Genomic DNA, 24373 nt, shown 5'->3' with positions numbered 1-24373 from the left:
CAAGAAGAGACAAGTGACAGGGGACCTCGTTAATGTGTATAGTTACCTATGGGAGGGTTCCAAGAGCATGGACCAGGCTCTGCTTGGTGATGCTGTGCAATAGGACAAGAGGCACTGGGCAGAGACTGATGCACAGAAATTTCCACATGAACATGAAGAAGAACTTCCTTACTGTGCAGATCACCATGCACTGGAACAGTTTGTCCAGAGAGGTTGTGGAGTCTGCCCCTGATGATATTCCAGAGCCATCTGGACACAATCCAGTGCTGCGTGCTCTGGGATGGCGCTGCTTGAGCAGAGAGGTTGTAGCAGATGACACACTGGTCATACTGTAATTTCAATAACTGTAGTACATCAATCACCTCTTTGCTGAAAACAGGTAAGTTAATGAACTGTGATGGAAAGACCAGATGACCCACTGTGCTCCCTTCCAGCCTGACCCATTCTGTGATTCTGAGTTGGTGCCCAGCTGGGTTTCTGCAGGTGAGGGCTCGGACCCTGTGACTTGGGAACGGGGCACCCTCAAAGCCCTAAAGCCCTGTTGTTCTCCTGCAGCACCGACCTATTCTAGGTGAAATGTATCATGAAACCATCCTTCATCGTGGCTGACTCACTTTTAATAAAGTTGTGCACAACTACTGCAGGGCAAAAAAACTGTAAAAGGGTGCTGTGCTTAATCAGCCGCTTATCCAGATGCTGGGTAGAGGCAGGTATGAAGAACACTTGTGTAAATAAATTTAAATGCTAATAATCTTCCCCCAGTGACAAGTACCAGAACTGATTTCTGCAACAAAGCGCAAGTGGCAGCTTACCAAACACACCTGGAGTGATCTCGATGGTTGCCTGCAGGAAAGGTGTGTGCCATTTCACAGCAAATATTTACAACCCATTTACACGTGCAGTTTAAAAGACCAAGTGAAAATTCCTCTGGGTTCTTTTAACTTTGTTCCCGATTTTCAGAGTGTAAAAAAAAAGTTAATATGTAACTGTTACTTTTAAGTGGATGGTTGTAGAAAGCTGGCTAATGACGGAGCGGGGGGGGGGGGGGGGGGGGGGAAAGCAAAGGAAGATGCGTTTTTGCATTTGAGAAACATTCTTACCATAGTTCAGTGGGAGTTTGTGGCTGACTTCAAAGAGATAAAATTTAACCCTTTATATTGGCCTTAAATAGTCATTTGACAAGTACATACAAACCTGATATCTTGTCATGTATTCATATTTCTATAATAAATTAAAAATTCTGTAAAAGTTTTCACTTATCCAAACTGTGAAATATTTTCCTTTCTCATGTAGCAGAAAAGTAAATCAAGCACGCAATTATGAGCAGAAAAACCCCATCTTTTCTTGGAAAAAAATGAAACACACAAACAAAGCACACACTCAAAACCCAACAACAACAACAAAAAGTCCAAACACACCATTAAAAGTAAGTATGACTTTTAAGAGCTAAATTACATCCACTAAATATAAACATCTATGGATACTAAAATATTTATAAGCCTTTTATGCATTATTTATCTAGTTTTGGCAGAACAATAATAATCTATAAGCACCTGGTTTGGAGGAACCCCCTAATTTCACAGAGGCTGTGAATGAGCAGAATGAGAGCAGCCCTGCCCAGAAGGACTTGGGGGTGCTGGTGGGTGAGAGGCTGGACATGACCCAGCCATGGCACTCACAGCCCAGAAATCCAAACACATCCTGGGCTGTATCCAGAGCCCCATGGGCAGCAGGGGAGGGAGGGGATTCTCTTCCTCAACTCCACTCTAGCGACACTCCAGCTGGAATATTGCATCCAACCCTGGGGTGCCCAGAAGAAGAGAGACATGGACCTCTTGTAGAGGGTCCTAAGAAAGTCACCAAGATGATAAGGGGGATAGAGCACCTCTCCTACAAGGAAAGGCTGAGAGAATTGGAATTGTTCAGCCTGGAGAAGAGAAGGCTTTGGGGTAATTTAATTGTGGCCTTCCAGAACCTGAGGGGAGCCTGCAAGAAAGCTGGAGAGGGACTTTTTAGAAGGCCATGTGGTGATAGGACAAGGGAGAATGCATGAAAACTAAAAGAAAATAAATTTAGATTAGATATTGAGAAAAAAATTGTTTGCTGTGAGGAGGGTGGTGAGGCACTGGAACAGATTGCCCAGAGAAGTTGTGGATGCTGCATCCCTGGCAGTGTTCAAGGCCAGGCTGGATGGAGCTCTCAGCAACCTGGACTAGTGGAAGATGTCCCTGCCCATGGCAAGAAAGTTGGAACTAGATGATCTTAAAGCTCTCTTGCAACCCAAACTTTCCTATAACTCTATGATTTTATATTTTCTTTTCTGAACAAATGAAAATGGGCATAAAAGCCATCTTGGGTTAATTCAAAGAGCTCTTTGGCCATAGTAGTGACAATGTTATAAACATATTGAACTAGGCATCTGCTTAGGAAGGGATCTCTACAGAAATGCTGTCCTATGTATAGGGACTGAAGGACAAAACAAACTGAATTTTATTTTTAACAACAACAGAGCAAACACATATAACTAAGTAAGCAAATGTGACAGTGATACCAAAAATTGGATAGAAGAAGCAGCTTTTTTTCAAGTTCTTTTTCTCTTGTCTACTCTTTAGAACATGCATATGTATTTCCTGGGGGAAAAAAAAAAATCAGTTTTGGCTGCTAATAGCTTTTTTTTCTTAGCCCTATGACAGTTTTGTCTAAGACAAAAAATACAGTTGTAGGAAAGTGCCAATAGAGGGTTTGGAAAGAACTTTTCAAACCTTAACCCTAGGGATCAAACTGAAGTTTAATGGCTGCATGAGATTACACAGTAGAAAAGCACTTTTAGAATAACAATGCTAAAATTTGTTCGTGCTTAAATGTATCCACCATGTATTAAAATAAACTACAATGTGTCACCAATGTGGTGGGCAAAATAAATACATGAGTGGTTTGACTGCTTTCATAAAATGTGGGCTAGACTCAAGTGGACAGAGCAATAAAGTGACACACATCTGTTGTGTAAAGCCAGCATAAAAGGATGCCCTAGATTTTCTTTCCAAGAAAAGTGTTGTAAACAAGGGGTTTGGTAGCCCTGAGAATTTTATTACAATTTTAGCATCTATAGGTTTTTCTTCTTGTCTGCCTTGGTACATATATCTCCTTCTCCACCTGCACTGTTATCTGAAAAATAGGAAGATAAAATAGCACAGCTTTTCATATTCTGTAGTAATAAACTTGTTTGTTTGTTTGCTTTTATCTTCTGATGTTGTTCCTCTAAGCCTGTGGAGTAATACTGCGTTTGTCTTCACCTCTGTGGAATGACACATCACAGTATTATACCAAAAAGTTACTGGAAATATTACCCCTCAGAGGGAAAACAGGACAAAATGGCAACTTTCCACCAGGTTTAAAAATAAAAAAACCAAAATTCTTCTATTATTAAGAAAAAAACCCTTTGTTTTGTTTTGTTGTTTTTTTTTTTTTTATGAAGAAAGGAACTTGTTAGGATCTAGTCTTTGTAGGGTCTTCCCCCCCTTTTTAAAATTCACTTTTTGCTGACGCCTTTTGAAGATGAGAACAAAATTTAAATATTACTATCAGATGTACATAAATGACCTCCTGTAAAGTGCAAAAATGCTTCTGTTAGTCCTCCAGGTTCATAAATCAAAACAGCAAAAATGTGTATCTCTGCAGTTACGTTTATGTCTTTAGTTTTCAACTTGTAAGAATCCAATGAGGGGAAAAAAAGACTATAATTATTGTGAAAACTTGTTAAGAAACACATTTTAGTGGAAAGTATTTCTGTCTTCAGGAGCAATAAATATTTGAGGCTCTTGTCATGAGAGTACAATTTATGCATTCAGTGAAACTGAAGCCAGCCTGGGTGATAGCAGGGATCAGACGTACATAGTTTTTCTCCAAACAGAAGCTCAGGTATGTTATAGTCTTTTGACTCTTCCTTGTGCTATATATTAGATAATTTGAAGCAGGCAAAAATATTTGAGGTCTACACTAGATAATCTGGAGCAGGTTGAGACAGCTGCATAAAATCAAACACAGAAGTAGAGAGTATTCCAACATGAGAATCTACTAGGATAAAATTTCATGTAAATTATATTTTCATTAATAATTCAAATTTTTTTTAAGGATAAAGTTCCTCAGCAAAAATTCTCATATTTCTTTTCAATAAAAATTCTCTTCAGTAGCTAAAAATCTAGAGAGAACCATAAGACTGAAATAACACTGTTAGGTAAAATAAGGTGTAATACCACATATTGTCCTTCAGGGAAATAAACTGTTACTGAAAATGGTTGTGAAATAACAATTAAAATTACTCCCAAAACGTGTTTTCTTGTGTGAAATCCAAAGAAGTTGGGAAAACTTTGGTTTTCTTTTTTACCACATAAACTGAATTTTCCCAATTTTTCACATTGTCAGAAGTGATGTACAAACAAGATCTTTTGGGAAGTTATTTTGGAGAGTAGAGCTGGTACTTACTGGAAAAAAAAACCATCATGGCAAACTGATGGTGAAGTAATGTAAAGGTAAACTTAGGATAATACTACTTTGCAATGAAAGCTATGGCATGTGAAGGAGCAAAAAGGTGAAGCAAACACATATGGCTAAGAATGGGTATAAAGGAATGTTGCAAACTAAAAGTATTAATTAAAATTCTAATAATGCAACAGGCCTAAAAAAAGCAGGATGTGAGAAGAATAAATGTTATCTAAATTAAATATATATAATCAGCTGTGTAGTTAATACAATTGATTATTGGATACTTAAGGAGAAGACAGAGCAATCTCTGGGCTGTAAGTGATTATCTTCAGGAGATCCTGATGCACAAAATATTACCTTTTTAAATATTAAAATATAGGATCAGGAAATATGTGAATTAACATTTCCAAAATTCTTGAGCAATTTATTAAAGTCTTTATCTGCACCAAAAGATTAGAGTAAACAAATAACTATTGTTTATCTAGAACATTTTATTAAAAAATTTATAATGGAGTAACTAATCCTAATTTATCTCCTAGCAGCAGACTTTATATCTTGATTTTAACGTGACTCTTTTTTCTCTATTACAACAATGGCTATGCTAATTTCATACCACTCAGTGTCTTCATCAGAATTTTGTGTGGGCCCAAGTCAGTTATCTACAAAAGTTCTTAGAAGTCAGTGGTAACCTCCTTATCAGAACTTCCTCTTGATGTTACAGATAAACGTTATCAAATTCATGCTACAAGATCTTATTTCTGCTTTCCTATTTGATTGGCACATAATCACCCACTTTTAGTTCTGATTAGTCAAACTTTGACATGGATTAATTAATCACTGCACAGGATCAGTGCTAGGCTGCTGGTCTACAATTATATTACATTTGTCATCCTAAATGCTCCTACAAGATTAATTTTTATTTTCTGTTGTGTTTCTCCATTGTATTAAATTTGACTGTATGGGGTAGTCCTCTAAATTCTATATCCAGCTCATTTTCAAAGTACATGATGGACATACATGAGAGCAGAATAATATGTAGCTTATGGTAGTGTTACTTGCCAAATATCACATTAATTCAATCACTTTTTTTTCTCTCATTTTGAATTTTCATTTTAATTTGTGGTACACTTGTATTCTGATTCAGACATTGTGAGGCCAGATAGGGAAATAAAATGGACAATGGACTCCAAGGCTGAGAACAAAAGACTGGAAAAAATGAGAGAGTATTAATAATGTTGGATGTAATGGAGGGAGCCAACATACAATTTGGCCACTTGTACTAGGTGTTACACTGAAACTCAGGAGTGAGTGACATTAAAGTCACACTATAAGCAGAGTAAGTAATTAGAAGAGGAATTCAATAAATGCAAGAAGTCACTCAGATTTACTGTAGTTTATTTCATTGGTGTCCAAAGGGGTCACAGCATCATACTTGATACCTTGAGTTCAAGGTCACAAGCTCCCCTAGCATCTTATGGTGCTCTTCAGTTCCTTCATGGTTATGGCCTGTAGGTGTTTTGGGTTCTCTAGAAGACCCAAAGTAAATTATAATTTCAAATCTTGGATTACCACCTAGTTGTAAATCACTGATTTTATTACATCTTTTTGTATCATTTGGTTGTTCTGAATCTAAAATATACAGATGGGGAACATACAGTGTCAGTGGTAAAGAGGAAGTAAAGATAAGCAAGAGTCTATGGCCAGAAATTGTTTTACTTTAGAGTGGTCCACTGAGTCTGACGGCAGGCATGGAGGGATTTTGGAAAGATGGGAAAACAGAACACCACATTGAGATGTCAAAGTATTGATTCCTTTTCCAAGTTTGCTGTGCCACACTAAGGAAACAACTTTTCCTTTGATGCCATTGCCTTTTTGACTTTCCCTTTCTCTGGATGATTGAGATGAGGTCACTTTCACTTCCTAATAAAATAAAGCTTATACAGCTTTCCTATTTGACCATTTGTGTGTGTTTTCATAATTTTTCAGCCTATTGGATAAAGTCATTCTCCCCTCTTCACTGTGTGGAAATACCGAGTTTCAAAGTCCTACACATTTTGTGAAATCTCGCATCTGAAGAAAGGAAAAAAGATCCTTATTCCCTCTAAGTGAAAGGTTAGCTATTTAAAACAAAAATAAAACAAACAAACAAAAAACCCAACAAAAAACCTACAAAACAAACAAACAAACACAAACCAAAGAAACAAAAAAATAAAACCTCAAAAATAATAATAAAAATCAACACCAAAACCAAACTCCTGGTGAATGCAGAGTTTAATCTGCGAGTGTGTACCAGCAAACGGATTAGTACACAACTAAGGACAAGCACCAGCTGCCTCTTATGAAACTGCCGAGTATACTGAAGTTACTTGAAAAGGTAAAGAATGATAGGAGGAGTGGTGTGGGAACCAGGTGTTAAAGGGATACAGGACACAAGCCTGTTATAAAATCAGCTTTTTGGGTTTAACAAATCCCAAGGTGCCACCCTCGGCATTCGTGTGTTAACAACATGACAGAGGAGGCAGCTTTATGGGAGGATGTGTGAGCAAAGCTTCAGGAAACACCTGTTGTAACTAAGGCGCGGAGTGACCAGCGTCTGGCTCCTCTGAGGCACTGATCAGTCTCTCCTTTAATAACACCCATCAACAGGGAACAAAACGAGACACGAAGGTCATTATCGAAGGGCGTAACAGGTAGAAACCATCCAGCCTCGTACGTGACTGAAGAGAATGGGAGACGGTGTGGTTTGCCCATGAGGAAGCGCACACGAGCCTTGGCACGCTCGTCCTGCTCCTGCCACCCACCGAGAGTCTCTTTCCTGGCGGTGCCCTCGGAGCCGCACTCGTCTTCCCGCATTCCCTGAGGCCGCGGAGCGATGGCCGTGGCCCGGAGCGGACACGGGTCCGGCACAGCGCGAACCCGCGCTTCCCGGGCAGGCCTGCGAGGGACGGATGAGCGAGCGGCGGAGGGGAGGGGAAGAGGCTGCCCGGGGCGGGGGCGGCGGCGAGCAGAGGCGTTCGTGCGGCGGCCGGGCGCCAATAGCGGCGGCCGGGGCCGAGCCGCCTCCTCCCGGCGGCAGCGGCGCTCGGAGCTGGGCCGGCCGAGCCCGGAAGCGGCGGCGGGTGGTGCCGGAGCGCGGTGAGCGGGGCCGGGCGCGGGATGCGAGGAGGCGCCGCCGCCGCCCTGCCCCCTGCCCGCTCGCAGCCAGCGCCCCAGGAGGAGGAGCAGCGAGAGGAGCGGCAGCAGCAGTAGGAGCCGCCGCTGCGGTAGCATGAGCGGGGCAGCCGCCAAGCAGCCCCCTGGCGCGGGGTCCGCCGCGGATCCCGCCGCGGAGAACGCGGCGGCTGCGGACCCTGTGCCGGAGTCGCCTCCACCGCTGCTGAGCGTGGACGTGACGGGATTGGTGTCGCAGTTTGCGAGGAGCTTCGTGCTGATCTTCCCCGTGTATGTGCTGGGCTACCTGGGGCTGAGCTTCAGCTGGGTGCTCATCGCCCTGTGCGGGCTCTTCTGGATCCGCAGGCACCGCGGCGGCAAGAGCTCCCGCCTGGGCCGGGCGCTCGCCTTCCTGGAGGACGAGGAGGAGGCGGTGCGGCTCAGCGTCTCCTCCGCGGATCTGCCTGCGTGGGTGAGTGGCCAACACCCTTCGGCGCTGCCGCGGGCACTCGCGCCCGCCGGGCCGGGGCCTGTTACCTCTCCGGGACCTGCGTGACACCCGGCCCCGCCGCGGTGCCCCCCGCCCCGGCCCGCGGGGTTGTGCCACAGGCCGGAGGCCGGAGCCCCAGAGCCGGCCTGGCGGGAGGGGTGAGGACATTGCATCTCCCGCGCCCTGTGGCTGCTTGTCCCGGTTAGCCAGCCTCTTCCGAGACGGTGCAGCGGCGGGAGCGGACGGGCAGCGTGTCCCTTCCCTCCCTTTCTCCCTCCGCTGGGGTGGCCTCTCCGTGTCCGCGGCGCTGACGGCGGTGACAGCCTGAGCCTGCCGTGGCCGGGGTTCCCCTCGCAGAAATAAACTTTGCTGCGGGGTTTGGCTTTATTTCCCCTCAGGTGCCAGTGACACGCGCGGCTTGGTTCTAGCGCGGTCTCTCAGCAGAAGGCGGATGTCGCGGCATGGGCCGTTCCTACAAAGTTGAGATGAGAGGGAAATAGAATCGGGTTCTTAATGCGGTTAGGTCTTTCAGGAGAGTGTTACCAAATGGGGGATGAACCAGAAGTGAGGCGGTGTTCCTGAGTGGTTTTGGGGCTGTGACATGAGGGTTAAGGTACAGGGGCTGTGGTGGGTTTTTCAAAAGGCTTTCTCCGAATCTTCTTTGAAAGTTTTAGTCTTTCTCCTAGGTCTTCAGTACTAATCTTAATTATTTTATTTTATTTTTATTTTTTTTTTAAGCTTAAATCCAGCTTCAAAGTTGAATACGTTTTGTTTGTAATTTCTGCTTTGGAGGATTAATGATGTTTTTGATGCGGCTGCCAGCTGCCAGTGTCAGTGTGCATCCAGGCCTCCCTGTGCCCTGCTCTGCCCCTGTGATGCGCTGTGCAGAGCTTGCTGCTCTCTTAGTGCCCATACCTGAAGTCTTGAGGGTTTCTGCTGATTCTTTGCGTGCAATTCCTTTATTGACTACTCTCTGCTCCTGACTATAGTCACTCACATCTCTCCTGGGGGCTCTGCAGTGACTGTGCATCCAGCAGTATTGATATGATGAGTCCAAGTAGCTGTTTTCATGTGATCAGATTGCAATACCTGATGTGACCTGTTCTAGCTCTACCAAGGAAGTTAAAGGAGAGAATAGAGTGGGTAGGTGTGAGACTGGAGTCTTACTCCTGTTTCATCGTATCTTTTGTCAAAGTTCTGGTGGAAGATCATGATAAAAATGAGTACAGTGTGCAGGAGAAATTAAATGTTTTTACCTCTTGAAGCAGAGATGTAAGTCTCAAATAATGTAGTTAATAGCTCTTACATTACCTGTGTGTTGTGTTTGATTTTTTCCTGTAATCACACAGCATTATAATGGAAATGTTCTGACGATGCATTTAAAATTAATTAATTGAAGCTAGATTTGTAGTGGAGGTTTGTATATAGTAACAATCTGCTGATGACTAAGTGGTAGGTATTCAAGCTTAGTACTGTGTGTAAGTTTTATTTTAAGTTGCAATTTGTTACATTTGATAAAATGACAATTAATTTATGTGTGGAGTTGTCCAAATAACTAAAGATTTAGAAAGGGGCCTTGTGATTGAAGTCAGAGGCAAAAAAAATTAAGTGCTGGCTGCAAGCAACTGAATATATCCTATGTTGTCGTGAGAAACCAACTGATCAATATGCAGGGTTTCCCAAAAGTGTGACCCTCTCACACAACTGTTGGCAAATGGATGTAGAATTTTCTTTCAGCAGATTTTTTTTTTTTTTGTTTTTATTTTTTCCTCCCTCTTTATCCATGTTCTTAAATTTTAAAGGTCTTGGTTCTTTTCTTTCTGCTGATGTATTTGCTATGTTCTGGAAGCATCCTTCTTAAAAATAACAGTAGCTTCCAGAATGAATGTAATCTAGAAAACAGAAGACATCTGAAAACTGAAGGTCTGCTTAGCTTAACAATGGTTTTCAGTGTCTGCTGTCATAGTCCTTAAGACTTATATGAGTCTTATGCTGCTTCCTTAATGTGTCTTGAAAAACTGCTGTTGTTCTTCCTTCTGCATTATGTGTATTTTCCTGGAGATTTATGAATTTCGGTCATATTTGAAATAACAGCTACTGGATGGAACCTGACACGTCTAATAGGGATCAGCTTTCTCCATCTCAGTGTGAACTCCAAACTGAAGTATTTTCTGCTGGTTTCTAATTATGGAAATAAAATTTAAGTTGCTTGAATAGGACAATGCTGTATTTTAAATATAGGAAACTTTGTACTCTTCTGGGACTGATACTGAGGTGTAATAATTTTTCAACTAAAATTGTGTGGTATATCAAAGACTTATTTGATGTGTGGTATCTTCCTGGGCCTTTGATTGGAGAAGAGCTTTAGCTTTGTGTGTTAAGTATGATTCTCTTTCCCCACACACATGGGTATTGTTTGTTGCTTTGGTGGTTCATATTAAGAACTCAGTAATACTGCATTTCGTTATTTATTTTTAAGAAAGTGATTATTTCAGGAGAATGTTTTTCTGCTGGCAGTATGCTCGGTTGCAGTTTGAAAATGATGCTGTTGTGCCACCACACTAGATAGAGTTTGTAATGTTAATTTTTAGTTTCCTAAGTTAGATTTACTTCTTCCACGAGCAGGTGGTTATATGTCAGGAATATTCTGTACTGTGCATGTAAAATGAGTTAATTCAACGTGAATACAAGTTAGGTTACTTAAAATGTTAACACAGAATTAACTACAAATAAGTATGCAGTGAAAAATACTGCGTTTACTGTCTTAAAAAACCAAGATCTGTACTCATAGACTTGCTAACATGTAGTTATAGCTCTGCTGCATGTTTGAAAGGTGTCATGGATTATATAGGGTAGGAGGGAGCAGAGGTGGGTGCTTTTCCAAATAATTCAGAACTATGCAGCAGAACTTACAATGAGAAAGAACTGGAGATCAAAATTGTCTTTATTTAAAGACATTTTAATACATGAAAAGGTCTTTAAAGAAAGACATTTCCCCTTTAGTTGCATCTTTTTTATGCACCAGATGTATTTTATACTGCAATGAATGTCATTTAGACACAAATGTGTATATAAGGAAAGTGGCAATTTAAGTACCACTACATAGAGGAGCAAAGGTAGGACAGCAGGACTCTTAAGTTTTTAAAGGTCAGGTATCATGTTGTCTTTTATTTTAAAAGCGGCAGTGGAGTTTAATAATCCAAGGAGTATAGCAAATTTACTTTGTTCTTTCTCAGATCAGCCAAAAAGTTTATCTAATTTTTCCATTTTAGCAGTGGTTCCTGTTGCCTAGTGCCACTTTCATAACATGCCAACATATCGTGTTCAACATGCTTTTGGATTAGTGAAACTTTGGTTGCTGTTTTCTTCAATATACAGATAAAAAGCCATGCTGAATTTGTTTTCCCTAGATTAAATGTAAATTTGGCCTGGTACCAGGAACTGTACCTGTGTGCAGTCTTGTCAACAATCAGCAGGTGACCAAAATAGGAACAAATCTTAGCATTTTTAAAGAATTGATTCTGAAAACAGATTTAGACCATTTTTTGTAATCCTAAATATGTATTATACAGAAATTGAAATGCTGTGTGATTGTAGTAAAAGTAGTGACGTGCTAGAACTTTAATTGCAAGTCTGCTGTGCCATTTTGGGTCCTCCACACTTGCTTAAGTTTCTGTTCTAGTTTGAAGTGATTTTATGTTGTTGTTTTTGTTTTTTTTCTTGTTTTATTTTCTCATCTACTTAAGAGAAAGGAAAAAGCCTGCCTAAATCTAAATAGGTGTCATCACCTTTTTAATCAAACTTATTTGGGGTACAATTGTGAAGAGATCTGATAGGTCTTGTTTCTCATTGGAATATGTGTGAAGTTTTTGCAGATTGTGAGTATTGTGTGACACCACTGAACTACTATACCACTGCTACACGTAGAGAAAGGAGTTAATGTCCAGTTATATGGTTAGAGTAACAAAGTCTTTGGTTTTTACTGATATTGGAAAGGCAGAGCCAGCATTTGTGGAAGTGGTTCAGTAGCTCTAACTGCAGGATCACAGCTGTAGTGAGTGACATTGGCAGAGAAGATTCAGGTGGTTATGCTCTTGTGTGGATTTCTTGATGATACAGAATCAAACTTGCTAACTAGATCTTAGATGGTTCAGGACAGGAGTCTCTAAAGAATCCCTGCTGGGGGATGTTATGTACTCAGTAAACTTAACGAACAGGTGGACTTCAGCAGTACAATGTGTGCTATTTGCTCTGGAAGAAAAAGATGTTCCTCTTCTCGTTATACCTTTGGTTACTGCTGTTATTGCTGCAGCTGTAGGAACTGTAGGGGGGTTTTTCTACAGCATACTGAGACATTATGACACATACTTCTAATCCATTCTCCAGCTTAGTTGAGCATATTAGATGGAATTTACCAGGGGGTGATTTATAAGAAAAATTACTCTCATGTACAGTACCTTAATGTTAAGCAGGGTCTAATCAGTTTGGGTGCAGATTACTGTAGGTGCCCATTGCTCTGGGCTGCCAGCCTGCATCGAGAAAGGGTGAAGAGGTGTGAGTACGGTTACAGTAGTAACTTGTGAATACTTAACAGCTGAACTCTGTGTCCTTCTTCTGCCTGATTATTTTTCATTTTAAACTGCATTCTGTACTAGCTGATTCACAGTATAGGAATATGCATATATGTGTATTGTGGGTTGTGTGTGTTTTTATGGTTGGGCTTTTTCCTTAAAGGAAGAAGTTTATCTGGTTCAGTATCACTTCTTGAAATTTAGGTAACCTGGGTGGCATCTTAAGAGCCCCCCATAGTTAAGAGAAGTCTAAATTATGGGTTTGGGAATGGAGAACCAAAGGGGGAAAAAAGAAATGATATTGGACAATAGATCCTATCTCCTTGTTCCTCAGTTTTCAAGTTGAGTGTGTTAAACCTATGCTGAGATGATAGTGATTTGAGTGCTGAGTGATTTGATGTCCCAAAACACCTTTTCTCAGGTAGTAATGTGGTGAGCCTCACGATATGATTCATATATAAGGATCCCTTTTCTAAATATTTTTGGTAGAAACCCACATGTTAAGTTCATGTTTATGAACATACCAAACTACTGAAGAAAAACAGCAGCCTGCAAGTATTAGTACACCTCTTGAACTCTATGTAGGTGACACAGGCTTTCTAAATATGTATGTATAATGCGTTATTTTTTCATCTAACAAATTATTATTCCATAAAAATTACTACTGAGTTTTGGGACTACTGTAAATATTCTTTAAATATGTAGTTTGTGTGAATAACTATGGAAGATGTTTACACGTCTCTTAAGTTTTTTTTGTTTGCTTGTTTGGTATTTTTTAGTTTTACCTTTTAGTCTGGTAGTGTTATTTCCATGCCTAAGTGCCTTTGCGTATAAGGAGCAGCCCATCTTTAACCATACTTGAAAATGCAGGAGTCAGAAAAATCTTGTCTGTAGAGGCTGAGGTTTTGTGGAAGAAAAAGAAATCTAGGATAACAGTCAACCTTTTCTGCCTCTTCTACAAGATTCTTCTCACTTCAAATTACAACTGCTTTTTGAGATTGTTGGCATATCATATTGTGGTGGAGTATGCAATCTAAGATTTTTTTTATTTATTTATTTTTTAACATTAGAGCTTTCAGGGAAATAAAGTTGACTCAGGATTATTGTCAAAACATTTTCATTGCAGTTTATAGTAATGAAAGCCTGTTTTATACATTCAATGTGTTCAAAACAATTCTTTGGTGTCCTGTTCTTTTTCTTCAAAATGAAAGAAGAGGTGGCGTGTTGTTTCTGGTAAGATAAAATTCTTTAACTTAAATTTTAATATAAACCAAAATATTTTATCTCCCATTTATCAATTCATCACTATTTCTCTAGTTGCTGAAATTGTCTTTGGCATAAATTCTTTTGAGCTTTGCTGGCCACATACCCATACTGAATCTGTTGGTTTGGGTTTTTTTAAACTTCAAATAATAGCAAGTTTCAAAAGAATGCTAATTTCTAAATATCCTCTGTAGTGACTGAAATGAGTTTGTCAGAGTCTTATAACTATATATAAGATTTTGAAAACAAAAGTTAATGATTATGAATTGATCTATACCACTGATACAGTATGTTCTGTTATGTAGATAAAAGGAAATTGGTAAAAGAATATGAATCTGGACATACTACAGGAATAATAGATTTGATATGAGACATTACTGGTTTAGATACAGAGTTGTTTGACCTGTGGTATCTTATCTTTGTCTTTGCTTTTCTCTACTCTTGGACTCTTAAGTGTGTGTGTATGTATACATATAAGTATGTATATGTGTGTGCATATATATATATATATGTGTATGTGTATATGTATAATGTAAGTATATATATACCACATACTATATAAGTATATCATTAAGTCTGATACTACCCTTTCCTAAGGAAGTGGAGAGTGGACACCACACCAGCAGCTTTGGAGCTTTCCTGTGGCCTAGCAGTGTCCAGCTTCTAAGGGTTATGTACCAAGCTTGAAAGGTCAGCAGAATTTCAAATGTAGGATGTGTAGGGCTGCTTTTGCACATTCAGGGTAAATACTGTGCCACTTCAAAGAAAAAAAAAATTAAATTCTTATCTTTGGCTGCTGTTTGTGAACACTCAATGAAAATAAAGGATATATATATACAGAGTTGGTTTGTTCAATGTAGAATTAAATGTGAATAACACTGAGGAAAGTGTTTTGATAAGAGTAAGGGGTTTTGATAAGAGTAATGTATTATTATTTGAAACAACTGAATTCAGTAGATTCTGAAGCTGAACTGTTTAGACAAGTCTGACACTTTATCATTTGTATAGCTTTTAGATTATATGGCACTTTGATTCTGGGTAAGACTTTTTTCAGTTGAGTGAGGGAAGAGTTCTGTGAAGTTGAGAAAGAAAATGTTTGATAAGAAAAAAGAGGGAGGAATTAAACCAAGAATTTGCTAAAAGTGTGTAAAATGGTGAAACCCAGTTGCCAGATTTATGTGTTTGACAGACTTTGTAGTTGTCCAAGATAGCATGAACTGATCCAGGACCCTTCTTTGATTCCATCTGCCATACGCTAAATGCTTTTCTTGTTTTGTAGGGAAGAAAATAAAAAAAAGGAGGATCTAAACTTTCATTCCTTAGACAGTCTTAACTTTTTTTGAGAAGGTCTTGACCTCTCATAAAGTTCTGTTGGGGTGGGTAGAAAAAGATGATAGTGTAATTAAAGATGTTTGTTTATTTTTTAAAAATAACTAACTTAAATTTGTTGGGTTTTCTTCTGGCATAAGCCGTTCTTTCTATTTCTTAGCTGCCAATAATGGATCATCGGGAGTGGAAAGAGGGGTTGTACAAACTTACTCCATCAGCTAGGGACATATCTGGTAGTAGGCTTCCACTCCATTGACTAGAATTAATTCAGATTTAACTTGCTTTGTAAGGACCTCATTACAAAAGCAAGGTTCAAGAATTAGGACTCATTTCCTGGCTTTAGGGGCCTGTGTTAAATGAGCACACTAGCCTTGGGAAGTCTGTTCCATTTACCTCAGCTTTTCAAGATCTTTTCTCAAGATCAAAGAAAGGATTTTTGATCCCTGGTTCCTTTATAAAGACCTTATAATTTCCATCCTAATGTCAGGGTTCAGGTAAGAAGCTGTGTCCCATCTCTTCTTGAATCCCATTAATAGGGTGCCTGGAAGAGGGAGGAAAAGAGGTATTCCTAAGCCTTCTTGCACATCATTTGATACCTATCCCCAGCCAATTCTAGTGTTTTATTCTCAACAGCTTTACCAAGTTTCATGTCTTTTAGTCTTCGTTACATTGATGGAGTTTTTATTTCCTTTCATTTTAAATGGCATGGGTTTTGGTTGGTTGGTTTGTTCTCTCTGTGTGCTTCCTGTGATACAGTTAAAAATTAGAGCAGCCATAGGAATTTTAAAGCTTCTTTCTACTGGGTCCTTATTTAGGATAATTTAAATTTTATTTGTAGGCCCTGCTCTGCGTTCATGCTTGCAGCAGAGAGGATCCAGGGGAGTTAGTGAAGGGCTTGATTCTGCAGTTTCAGAATGAAGTAAATGTGCACTCCTGACAAAAAGGGTGTTCTGCATCCAACTGCACTTTCTCAGTGCCACCTTGTGCCAACATTAGAATTTACTTGGCCAGCTAATTGTGAGTTTTCTGCCAAGTTGGATGTTCAGCTGGATGAGTTTCATGAGTTTACTGTGAGACCACACAAGTGCCAGCGCCTACAAAAGGGAGGTGGCGGAAGCCTGTGCTCAGGTTTAAAGTGAGAGGGAGCATTGGCCTGCACAAAGAGGCTGTTCTTAGAAAACGGATAGCAAATAATGCTGCTGAGGTGTCTTTGTGGGGAAGCAAAGTTTGAATGGGAGCTACTTATAATGCCAATTTGCGTATCTAACTTATTTTATAACATTTTAACAGCTGTGTTAAGATATCTAATCATCAGGTGTATAAACTCTCAGTATTTTGATTAAGCTTAAAAGTTGACCGTGTTTTTAGTGCATGGTTGGATTGGATGCGCTCCAGAAGTCTCTTCTTACTTGAATTATTCAATCATTTTCCTTTTTGTTTTAAGCTGTCATTTAAATTAGCTTTCAGTCTCGAGTTATGGCTTACAAATGGTAAGAAATCTTTTCTGCATAAAATACAAGTATTTGCTTAAATATGAAGTGTACTAGCAAGAAAAAAAATTTCAAAGAGGCTGTCTTTAGAGAGGTAGTGGCACCTTTTAAATCATTCGGATACCTGTCAGCGAAATAGATAGTATTAAAAGTTCTGTGCAGCAAATGTTAAAGCACACTATTTTTCAGATGGAACTCCTGTTACATAAATAGCCTTTGTAAGACCAACGTTCCCATATAATGAGTCATTGTACAAAGTTTTGTCTGCTACACCCTGATGTGACTACAAAATTCTCCTTAAGAGGTGAAAATCTGAGACAGGACTAACGGTTTTCAGCTGAAGCAGTTTGGATTTATGTACCAAGAAGTTGTTACTATACTAGAAACACTAAACTAGTTTTACTTGGCTGAAAATAACTGTCATATGACAGACAAGAATTGCATTGTCATTTGGCTGTCCTTATCATATAGCAGCATGAGTCGAGTTTACATTAGTTCAGTTGCAGCACTTTTACCTGAGAGATTTATATTTGCATTGTAAATTGCATAACTTTTGGCATCTGTTTATGTGAAAACTTCAGTTGAGTCTAGTATAGACTACACTATTGTTTTCATAACCTTTGTTTGCATTCCTTTAGTTAGATACTGGCTCAGTGAATTATCCAAGCAGTCTGAAATAGTTTCCTCTGAGAAAATGTTGAAAGATGCTACACAGAATGTAAAATTAAATGTATTTACAATGCACTGTCTGGTCAGTCCTTAGTGAGAAGGTGAATGTCTAAGAATGCAGTGTCTTCCTTTTTCATTTTAAAAGTAAATTCAGGATATGCTGAAGCATGAAGGTAGCTGTAAAACCTTGATTGCTCTGATTTGAATTAATTACGCAGTGTTATGATTCACAATTCTGCTTTCAAAGTTTGTAGGTGATCTTTTTAAAAACAGCTTACTAAAAACAAATTAATTGTATGGAGGAAAACATTTTGGGGGAGAACTGGAATGGAACTTCACAGATCAGGGAACTCAGAGTTTGCTTTACATTTAAGCATTATTACTGTTTCTTTGTACTGTGTGGTTCTTCATGCTTTATTTCAGGTCTTCATAGCTTGATAGAAAAAAACCCTGTGTCTGTGCCCTTTTAGATGCCTTTCTTCACATACCCTACTCTGTGGATGTGGTGGTTTTACATTGATTGACATTTGGGAAAGGAGTGCAGTAGACTAGTGAATAATTTTACAGCTTCATATCCAAAAACTCGACTCCTGTGGTTTGATTTTTTTTCTGCAGGAAAGAGTATTAGAAGACATGTTCTGAGCTGTGAGTTTTTGTGGTGACTTAACAGGGCAAACTCTCAGGACTTTTTGGTATTTAGCATGTTTGAGCTCTCTGTATGTTTCAAGCTGACTGTTAATGTAATGAATGTAGTGATACTTCAAATAAGGAAATGTTTTCTCTTAATTTGGTAGTATTTCCTGATGCAGTAATCTTGCTGGTCCAGAATTTTGAAAAATTGTAGTTTGTTTTGAGGCAAGTCTTCCCTCCTCCACCAGTCTATTGATTCATCTTGCTAATTGTTGAAGTAGAATGCTAAATTCTCTCTTGTGTGTGGCTAGGAAGTTGCCTTAGTCTAGTAATAAATTTTATGATGCAGTCTAAATTTATATCTTAAAATGTGGTGTTCCTCACTCAATGACTTTCTCCTAAAATACTTGAACTAGAAAAAGAACGCTTTCCACCCACCCACCCTCTGCCAGTTAAATATCAAATGGCAGCCAGGAAATGATAAGAGAGTGTTTCATGGGGGGAGCAGAAAACCAGTGTTCAGTCATCTGACTTGTATGTGTTAAAAGAATATTCAATAGAGATTGATATATTAGATTAAATTGTAGTAATTTCTTGTTCTCTATTTGTTCATGCTAATCTTTATATTGATTTATATTTTAGGGAAGATATTCGGACTATTGAAAGTGTTTGGGTTTCTTTTTTCTCTTAAGATTGTGCTAGGTATGAGTACAGTGTTGATGTGAATATGCCTAAACTGTCCATGTTCATTTGATAAAGTCACTTATTTCTGTCATGTTTGTGCAAGTGTTTATAATGGGAAATACTTTTCTGCTACGTTTGGCTATGTATAAAGCTTTTTGAAAAGTTGCATATATATGCCTGTGTTGTTTTCAGGTCCTAACATAGACATATAATAACCAAATATACTTGCCAAACAATTGTTTTTCAAGTCCTTTGTGTTTTGAAAGTTTTGCAATTATAGTTGACATTTCTTTCCTATGTGTCCCATTTTTTGTGTATTCAAGTGAATAACCAAAATGTTACCAATCTGTTAATTTTGTTACTTTTGATTTGCTGAACAACAAAAGCCCTAATGAAGTTTTTTGTTTTTCTTTCATTAAAGTAATCCATTTACACAGAACCATAGTGACAGCCGGACAGTAGATCTGATTTGGAAGTTGCTCAGTTTACAAATAAAGTTTTCATATAAGAATTTGTACTTTTATTTTGCTATTTGAGAGGTGAGAAATTACAAAAGTGTTCTTTTAAACAATATTTCAGTGTTCAGTGATTTGCTTTCAGTGCACAGAAGTTGTTACTGGTCAGCCTGCTACCTGCTGCCTTCATACTGAACTCTTTGGTTTTCTGGCACAGCCAGTGAGGAAGTCTGTTGTACTAACACCATGACAGTAAATCTGACAGAGTGCTTGAACCTCTGTTGGGTTTGGGGAGAGGGTATGCACAGTGGTGCTCTGGATACGATGTAGGAGTGGCAGACAATTGTAGGTGGCAGTTCTTGTTTGGGAGTAAGTGCAGACAGGACCATTGAGGGCTAATGGACAATTTTAGATGATGTTAAAACATTTACCAAGGGAAATGGGCAATAGGAAAATTAGAAGGGATACTTGAAGACAGTCTGTACTGGCTCTGGTGGGAGACACCTAAGTTTCATTCACTTTGAGTGAGTTTGATATTTGGGATGTAGACTATTTAGCAGATATTTTGTACAACTTTTTTTAGTGTTCGAAGTGGGGTTATTGGTGCTTGAAATGAACCCTGTTCAAGGGATGGAAGTGATTGCAGCTTTAAAGCGTTTATCCTTGACTGAAATAAGCTTGATTCACATCTCTGTCCTCAGGGAGCAAGCTGATTAACTGTAGGTTCAGTTTATTGGAGAGCAGTAGAATGTATTCACTTGCCAGAGAGAGAAGATTAGTTCATCAGTGTTCCTAAAATTAATGGGTTTTAAGCTCTGACAAATCACTCTGGAATTCCTTTGCTGTAAAGTTCTGATTCTTGTTTCCCATGTAACACACAAGATTCTAGTTTAGTTTTAACATGTAAGAACTTACAAGGTCATTTACTTTCTTGGTGGAGACTTGCAGCGCTTGGGGAAATGGTTTTTCTTTTTGTCAACCACAGTTGTCTTGAGTTTTCATTTGTTCTAGTTTTCTTTTCCAGCAAAGTTATGAACTCCAGCTCTGCTTTCTGCTACTGTGGTTGTTTGCATTGTCAGCCACATGGAAATAACATTGCTGTCTGTGATGTTCCAGTGGAGAAGACAATATATAAATAAGGCTCTTACATTGTGATCTCCCACCGAGAAAGTAAAATAGAAAAAACTCTTGAATCAGATTAGTCAGTGGCAACGGATTTGAGATGTCACTATTTTAAAAGCAACTAACAATATGAGCTTATGACAAATGAAATAAATACATTAAAAACCCTTTTTTTCCCCCACCATAGTTTACAACTTAATTTCAATTGTTGTGGTTTGACCCTGGCTGGATGCCAAATGCCCACCAAAGCTGTTCTATCACTCCCCTCCTCAGCTGGACAGGGAGAAAAATGCAATGGAAAACCTTGAGGGTTGAGATAAGGACAGGAAGAGACATCACCCATCAGTTACCAACATGGGCAAAACAGACTCAAACTGGAGAAATCAACTGAGATTTTTACCAATCAAATCAGACTAGGATAATGCAAAGTAAAACAAATATTTAGAAACACCTTCTCCTACCCCTACTTCTTTCCTGAGCTTCACTTTCTTCCTCATTCACTACCTTCTCCTCCATGGACTGCAGGGGAATCTCAGCTCTGGCACCTGGAGCACCTCTTCCCCTCCTTCTTCACTGACCTTGGTGTCTGCAGAGTTGTTTCTCTCATGTTTTCACTTTTCCCTGGGCAGAATTACTTCTGTGCAATAATTACTTTTTTTTCTTCTGTCTTCTGAAATTTTCACAGGGGTGCTGTCACCATTGCTGCTGGGCTCGGCCTTGTCCAGCAGCAGCTGGCTGCTGGTCCATCTTGGAGCTGACATTGGCTTTCTTGGGAGGGAAATAGGAAAATAACTCTATAGGGAGAGGTTCTGGCAACTTCCCTCAGAAGCCACCTCTGTGGCCCTAATTTTTCACCTGCTCTCAAAACCTTGTCACACACACCCAATGCAATCTTAAACTGTTCAGTTAAAAGAGATATCTTTAATGTGTTTTTAAAAAATGAAGTTTAGCAGCTTAGCATTGATGTCCTAATGATGTCTCAAATATGTTGAGCAGTCAGGACTGTATCAGATAAGGCAAATCATATGTGGCAACAAGGGCAGTGGACTTCACTTCAGCATCCCTTGATGTTGAAAAGAATTAAAATACTTGGTTTTTTTTTTCTTCTCAGGGCCTAGTTGTACATGGAAGAGACTTTATAAAATTCTTGAAAATACTTTTTTGAGCTGGGAAGATATAGTTGCAAATTAGCTGCTATTTATGCAGATTTCTGAAAATAACTGTGGCATTTTACTCAAGGGGGTTGATTTCATTTTAACTGTCATCGCTGCATTCTTCTAACTCAAGTGATGTCTTTTGCAAGAAAGTTATTACATGTGATTAAAAGCTGAGTACATATCTAAGACTGCTGAAAATTATCTGGTAGCTGTACAGGGCTGGGATTCAGGCCTGCACAACAAACAGTAAAACCTGTAAGAGAATCTGTTGCCAGTTAGCACACACAGTCACATTTCCTGTAGCAAACTGAAATTTAGGTACCAGACTTGGGCACTTCATTCCAGAGAAAGGTCTCTCCCTGGCACCTGCCTTTGGTGAAAGGGATGAACAGAACTCTTTGCAGGAGGTCCCTTTTCTCTGTATAAGAAGAACCTACAGTAAGGAGGTTGTAACTACACTGCTACTTTTTACATACTTAAATTTATCAAGGAATAATTTGGGCCACAGCTGATAGATTTTAATTAATACATGTAGTAAATATTCTGTGGTAGAACTTCTAAAAAAATTACTAGCATCTGTTGTAAAATCTGCTGAGAGTTTCAGAACTGACAGTGACTTGGCTGCATATATTATTCCCTGCATGGGCAAAAAGATTAACCTCTCCAAGAGAAATTCAGCTTAAGGAAGGCTCTGCTTAGGAGCAGTCAAATAAATTGGCATTGCCATGGGCAAGATTTCTTAGAGCTAGATTTTTGACAACTGACTTACTTGGTGGTTGTTGGAAATTCAGGCAGTTGTCTTAAAATTGACAGAGATTTCTTTTCATTTACAGAATTATTACTAAGTTGGATTTTAGGCAGTAGGTGCTTGGTTTCCTCTCAGAGATAGAATCTGCCGAACTTAAATTTAAACATATTGGTGCCAATTAGGTGGAGTTTATCTTTTTGGTCAGTATACACATCTCCAGAGGACTGTATTTGATCTTAAGAAAAATTTCAAGTTGCCAGATATATCTCTCTAGAGGCCTTTATTTCTCTTTTATTGATGATAAAGCAGGTGTAGAGTGACTTGTTTATTTTTGGCCATATAAAAGACAGAATTCTGAGCATTATAGAAAAGTAATTAATCAGTTGCAATTGCCTACTGATTTACACTGTTTGAATCTTAAGAACTGGAAATCCTTGAAATTGCTGTGAAACCATGTGTAGGTAAAAGGGGTTGCTGTGATGTAAAGATTTTTTTTCATCTTTCCTTTGTCATAAACTACAATGATGATCTAGTGGATGTGATCTGATTATCACAGTTCCAGCTATGGACTGTACAAATACACAGAGTGGGACAGTAGATGCTTAAAATGCAGAAATGATGAGCTTAAGTATCAGTTAAGCTCAGTCTTAAAAGACTCTTACATGCATAATGTTATGATTAATTGTAGGCTGCATCTCTATAACGTGACACTGCCTACTGCTATCATTAATTAAAATTATATTGATTTATCATGGCTATTTTTGCTGCTAAATGGCAAAGTGAAAGAACATAGCGTGTTTGTAATAGTTGAATTAGGAGTAAAGAATATTCAAGAGATCCCCGAATGCTTGGGTTATCTTCAGCATTAATGATAATCAATAATAGGAGAGGTGACAGTTCTGTGTTGAATTTGTAAGAGGGTAATGGGTCCAACTCCTATTTTTTCACTCTTGTTAGCTCTCCATCCTGTCTGTCAAACACCCAACAATTCTAACGCTGGAAGGTTCCTCCTCCAAGGCCAAGAAGATATTGAATCTGCATCACTGAGCTACTTGTTACCCATTGTTTGTTTGAAGGGCAGAAGCTGCCTTTATGCAAGGGCTGGTTTCAGGTGTGGGTAAAACGTTTTCATGCAAGTGGTGCTGAGCATAAGCAATGGCTGTGTAAGGAAGCAAGGTTATCTCATTCAGGTCAGCACTGCACACTTGATTGGCCATTCTAGAGGTGAACTGATGGCATTATTGAAAATCTTTGTAGACTCCAGATAGTAGTTTGTCCACAGTCTGTGCTTCTGCTGAAGGCCTGGTTTTATAACCGCTTCTGTGAAAACTAGAGTATATTATCTCAAAAAACCACAGGAATTCCTCCCCAAACATACACAAATAAAATAAGTGACCTTAGATTAGAAGCAGAGAAATTGAAATGGAGTATCATTTAGGGCATATATGGCCAAATGTTAAACTTACCAAAACACAGGACAAAGCAGATTCTTTAGTTTCCAGTATTGTTTTAAAAAGAGCTTAATTTAGAACGAGGATTTACATTTTTTTAGAATTTATGATCACTTACTTTGCTTACTTTTTTAAGATGGAAAAACTTTTTAACAGAATCTGAGGAATGTTTTGATGCAGAGCATTGCAAGACAGCAATTTCAAAAGACTGTGTCAGTGATGGTTTGCAGTGGTGACGTGAGAGAAAGTGTCTGTGTCTGTAGGAAGATGGAATCTTAGGAGATGTTTCCTGGAAGCAGGGCCTGGAGGAATCTTGGTAGGGTAAAGGGGAGCACTGCAAACTGACTGGACTTTTGCTTTCTGTTTAGTGTTTTGTATTTTTGTAAGACTGATGTCTTAAAAGACATCAACAACTTGAAACCTCATCACTGTTTTTCTTTTTTTTTTCCCCAAAAGATGAAATGTTGGTTTTAAACTCCAAATTTCCTATATATTATTAGCATTTCTTTTGCGTTGTCTTTGTTGAGTTGTAAAAACTTGCGTGGTGGGACAAGTGACTGAACAAATGTTGCTGTGTACACAAATCAAAGTATCAACAGGATTGTCAAATAGGTGTTTTTTAACTAAAATATTAAAACATGTAATAATATGTTGTTGAAAAAAAGGAACAGGACAACCTTGG

General features: G+C 39.0%; 1 protein-coding gene across 3 annotated transcripts in view; it reads left to right on the top strand.

The window, feature by feature from the left end:
- Positions 1-7606: 7606 nt before the first annotated feature.
- ESYT2 (extended synaptotagmin 2) overlaps positions 7607-24373 on the top strand; it is an 81378-nt gene continuing 64611 nt past the window's right edge. For all 3 annotated transcript variants that reach the window (XM_058832045.1, XM_058832044.1, XM_058832043.1), the window contains exon 1: positions 7607-8104. In XM_058832045.1, coding sequence (XP_058688028.1) covers positions 7751-8104 — 354 coding nt within the window. In that variant the 5' untranslated portion in view covers positions 7607-7750. The remainder of the gene's footprint in view (positions 8105-24373) is intronic.

The sequence above is a fragment of the Poecile atricapillus genome, chromosome 2 (assembly GCF_030490865.1).
Source record: "Poecile atricapillus isolate bPoeAtr1 chromosome 2, bPoeAtr1.hap1, whole genome shotgun sequence".
Lineage (NCBI taxonomy): Eukaryota > Metazoa > Chordata > Aves > Passeriformes > Paridae > Poecile > Poecile atricapillus.
This window is presented reverse-complemented; position numbering and strand designations above follow the sequence as displayed.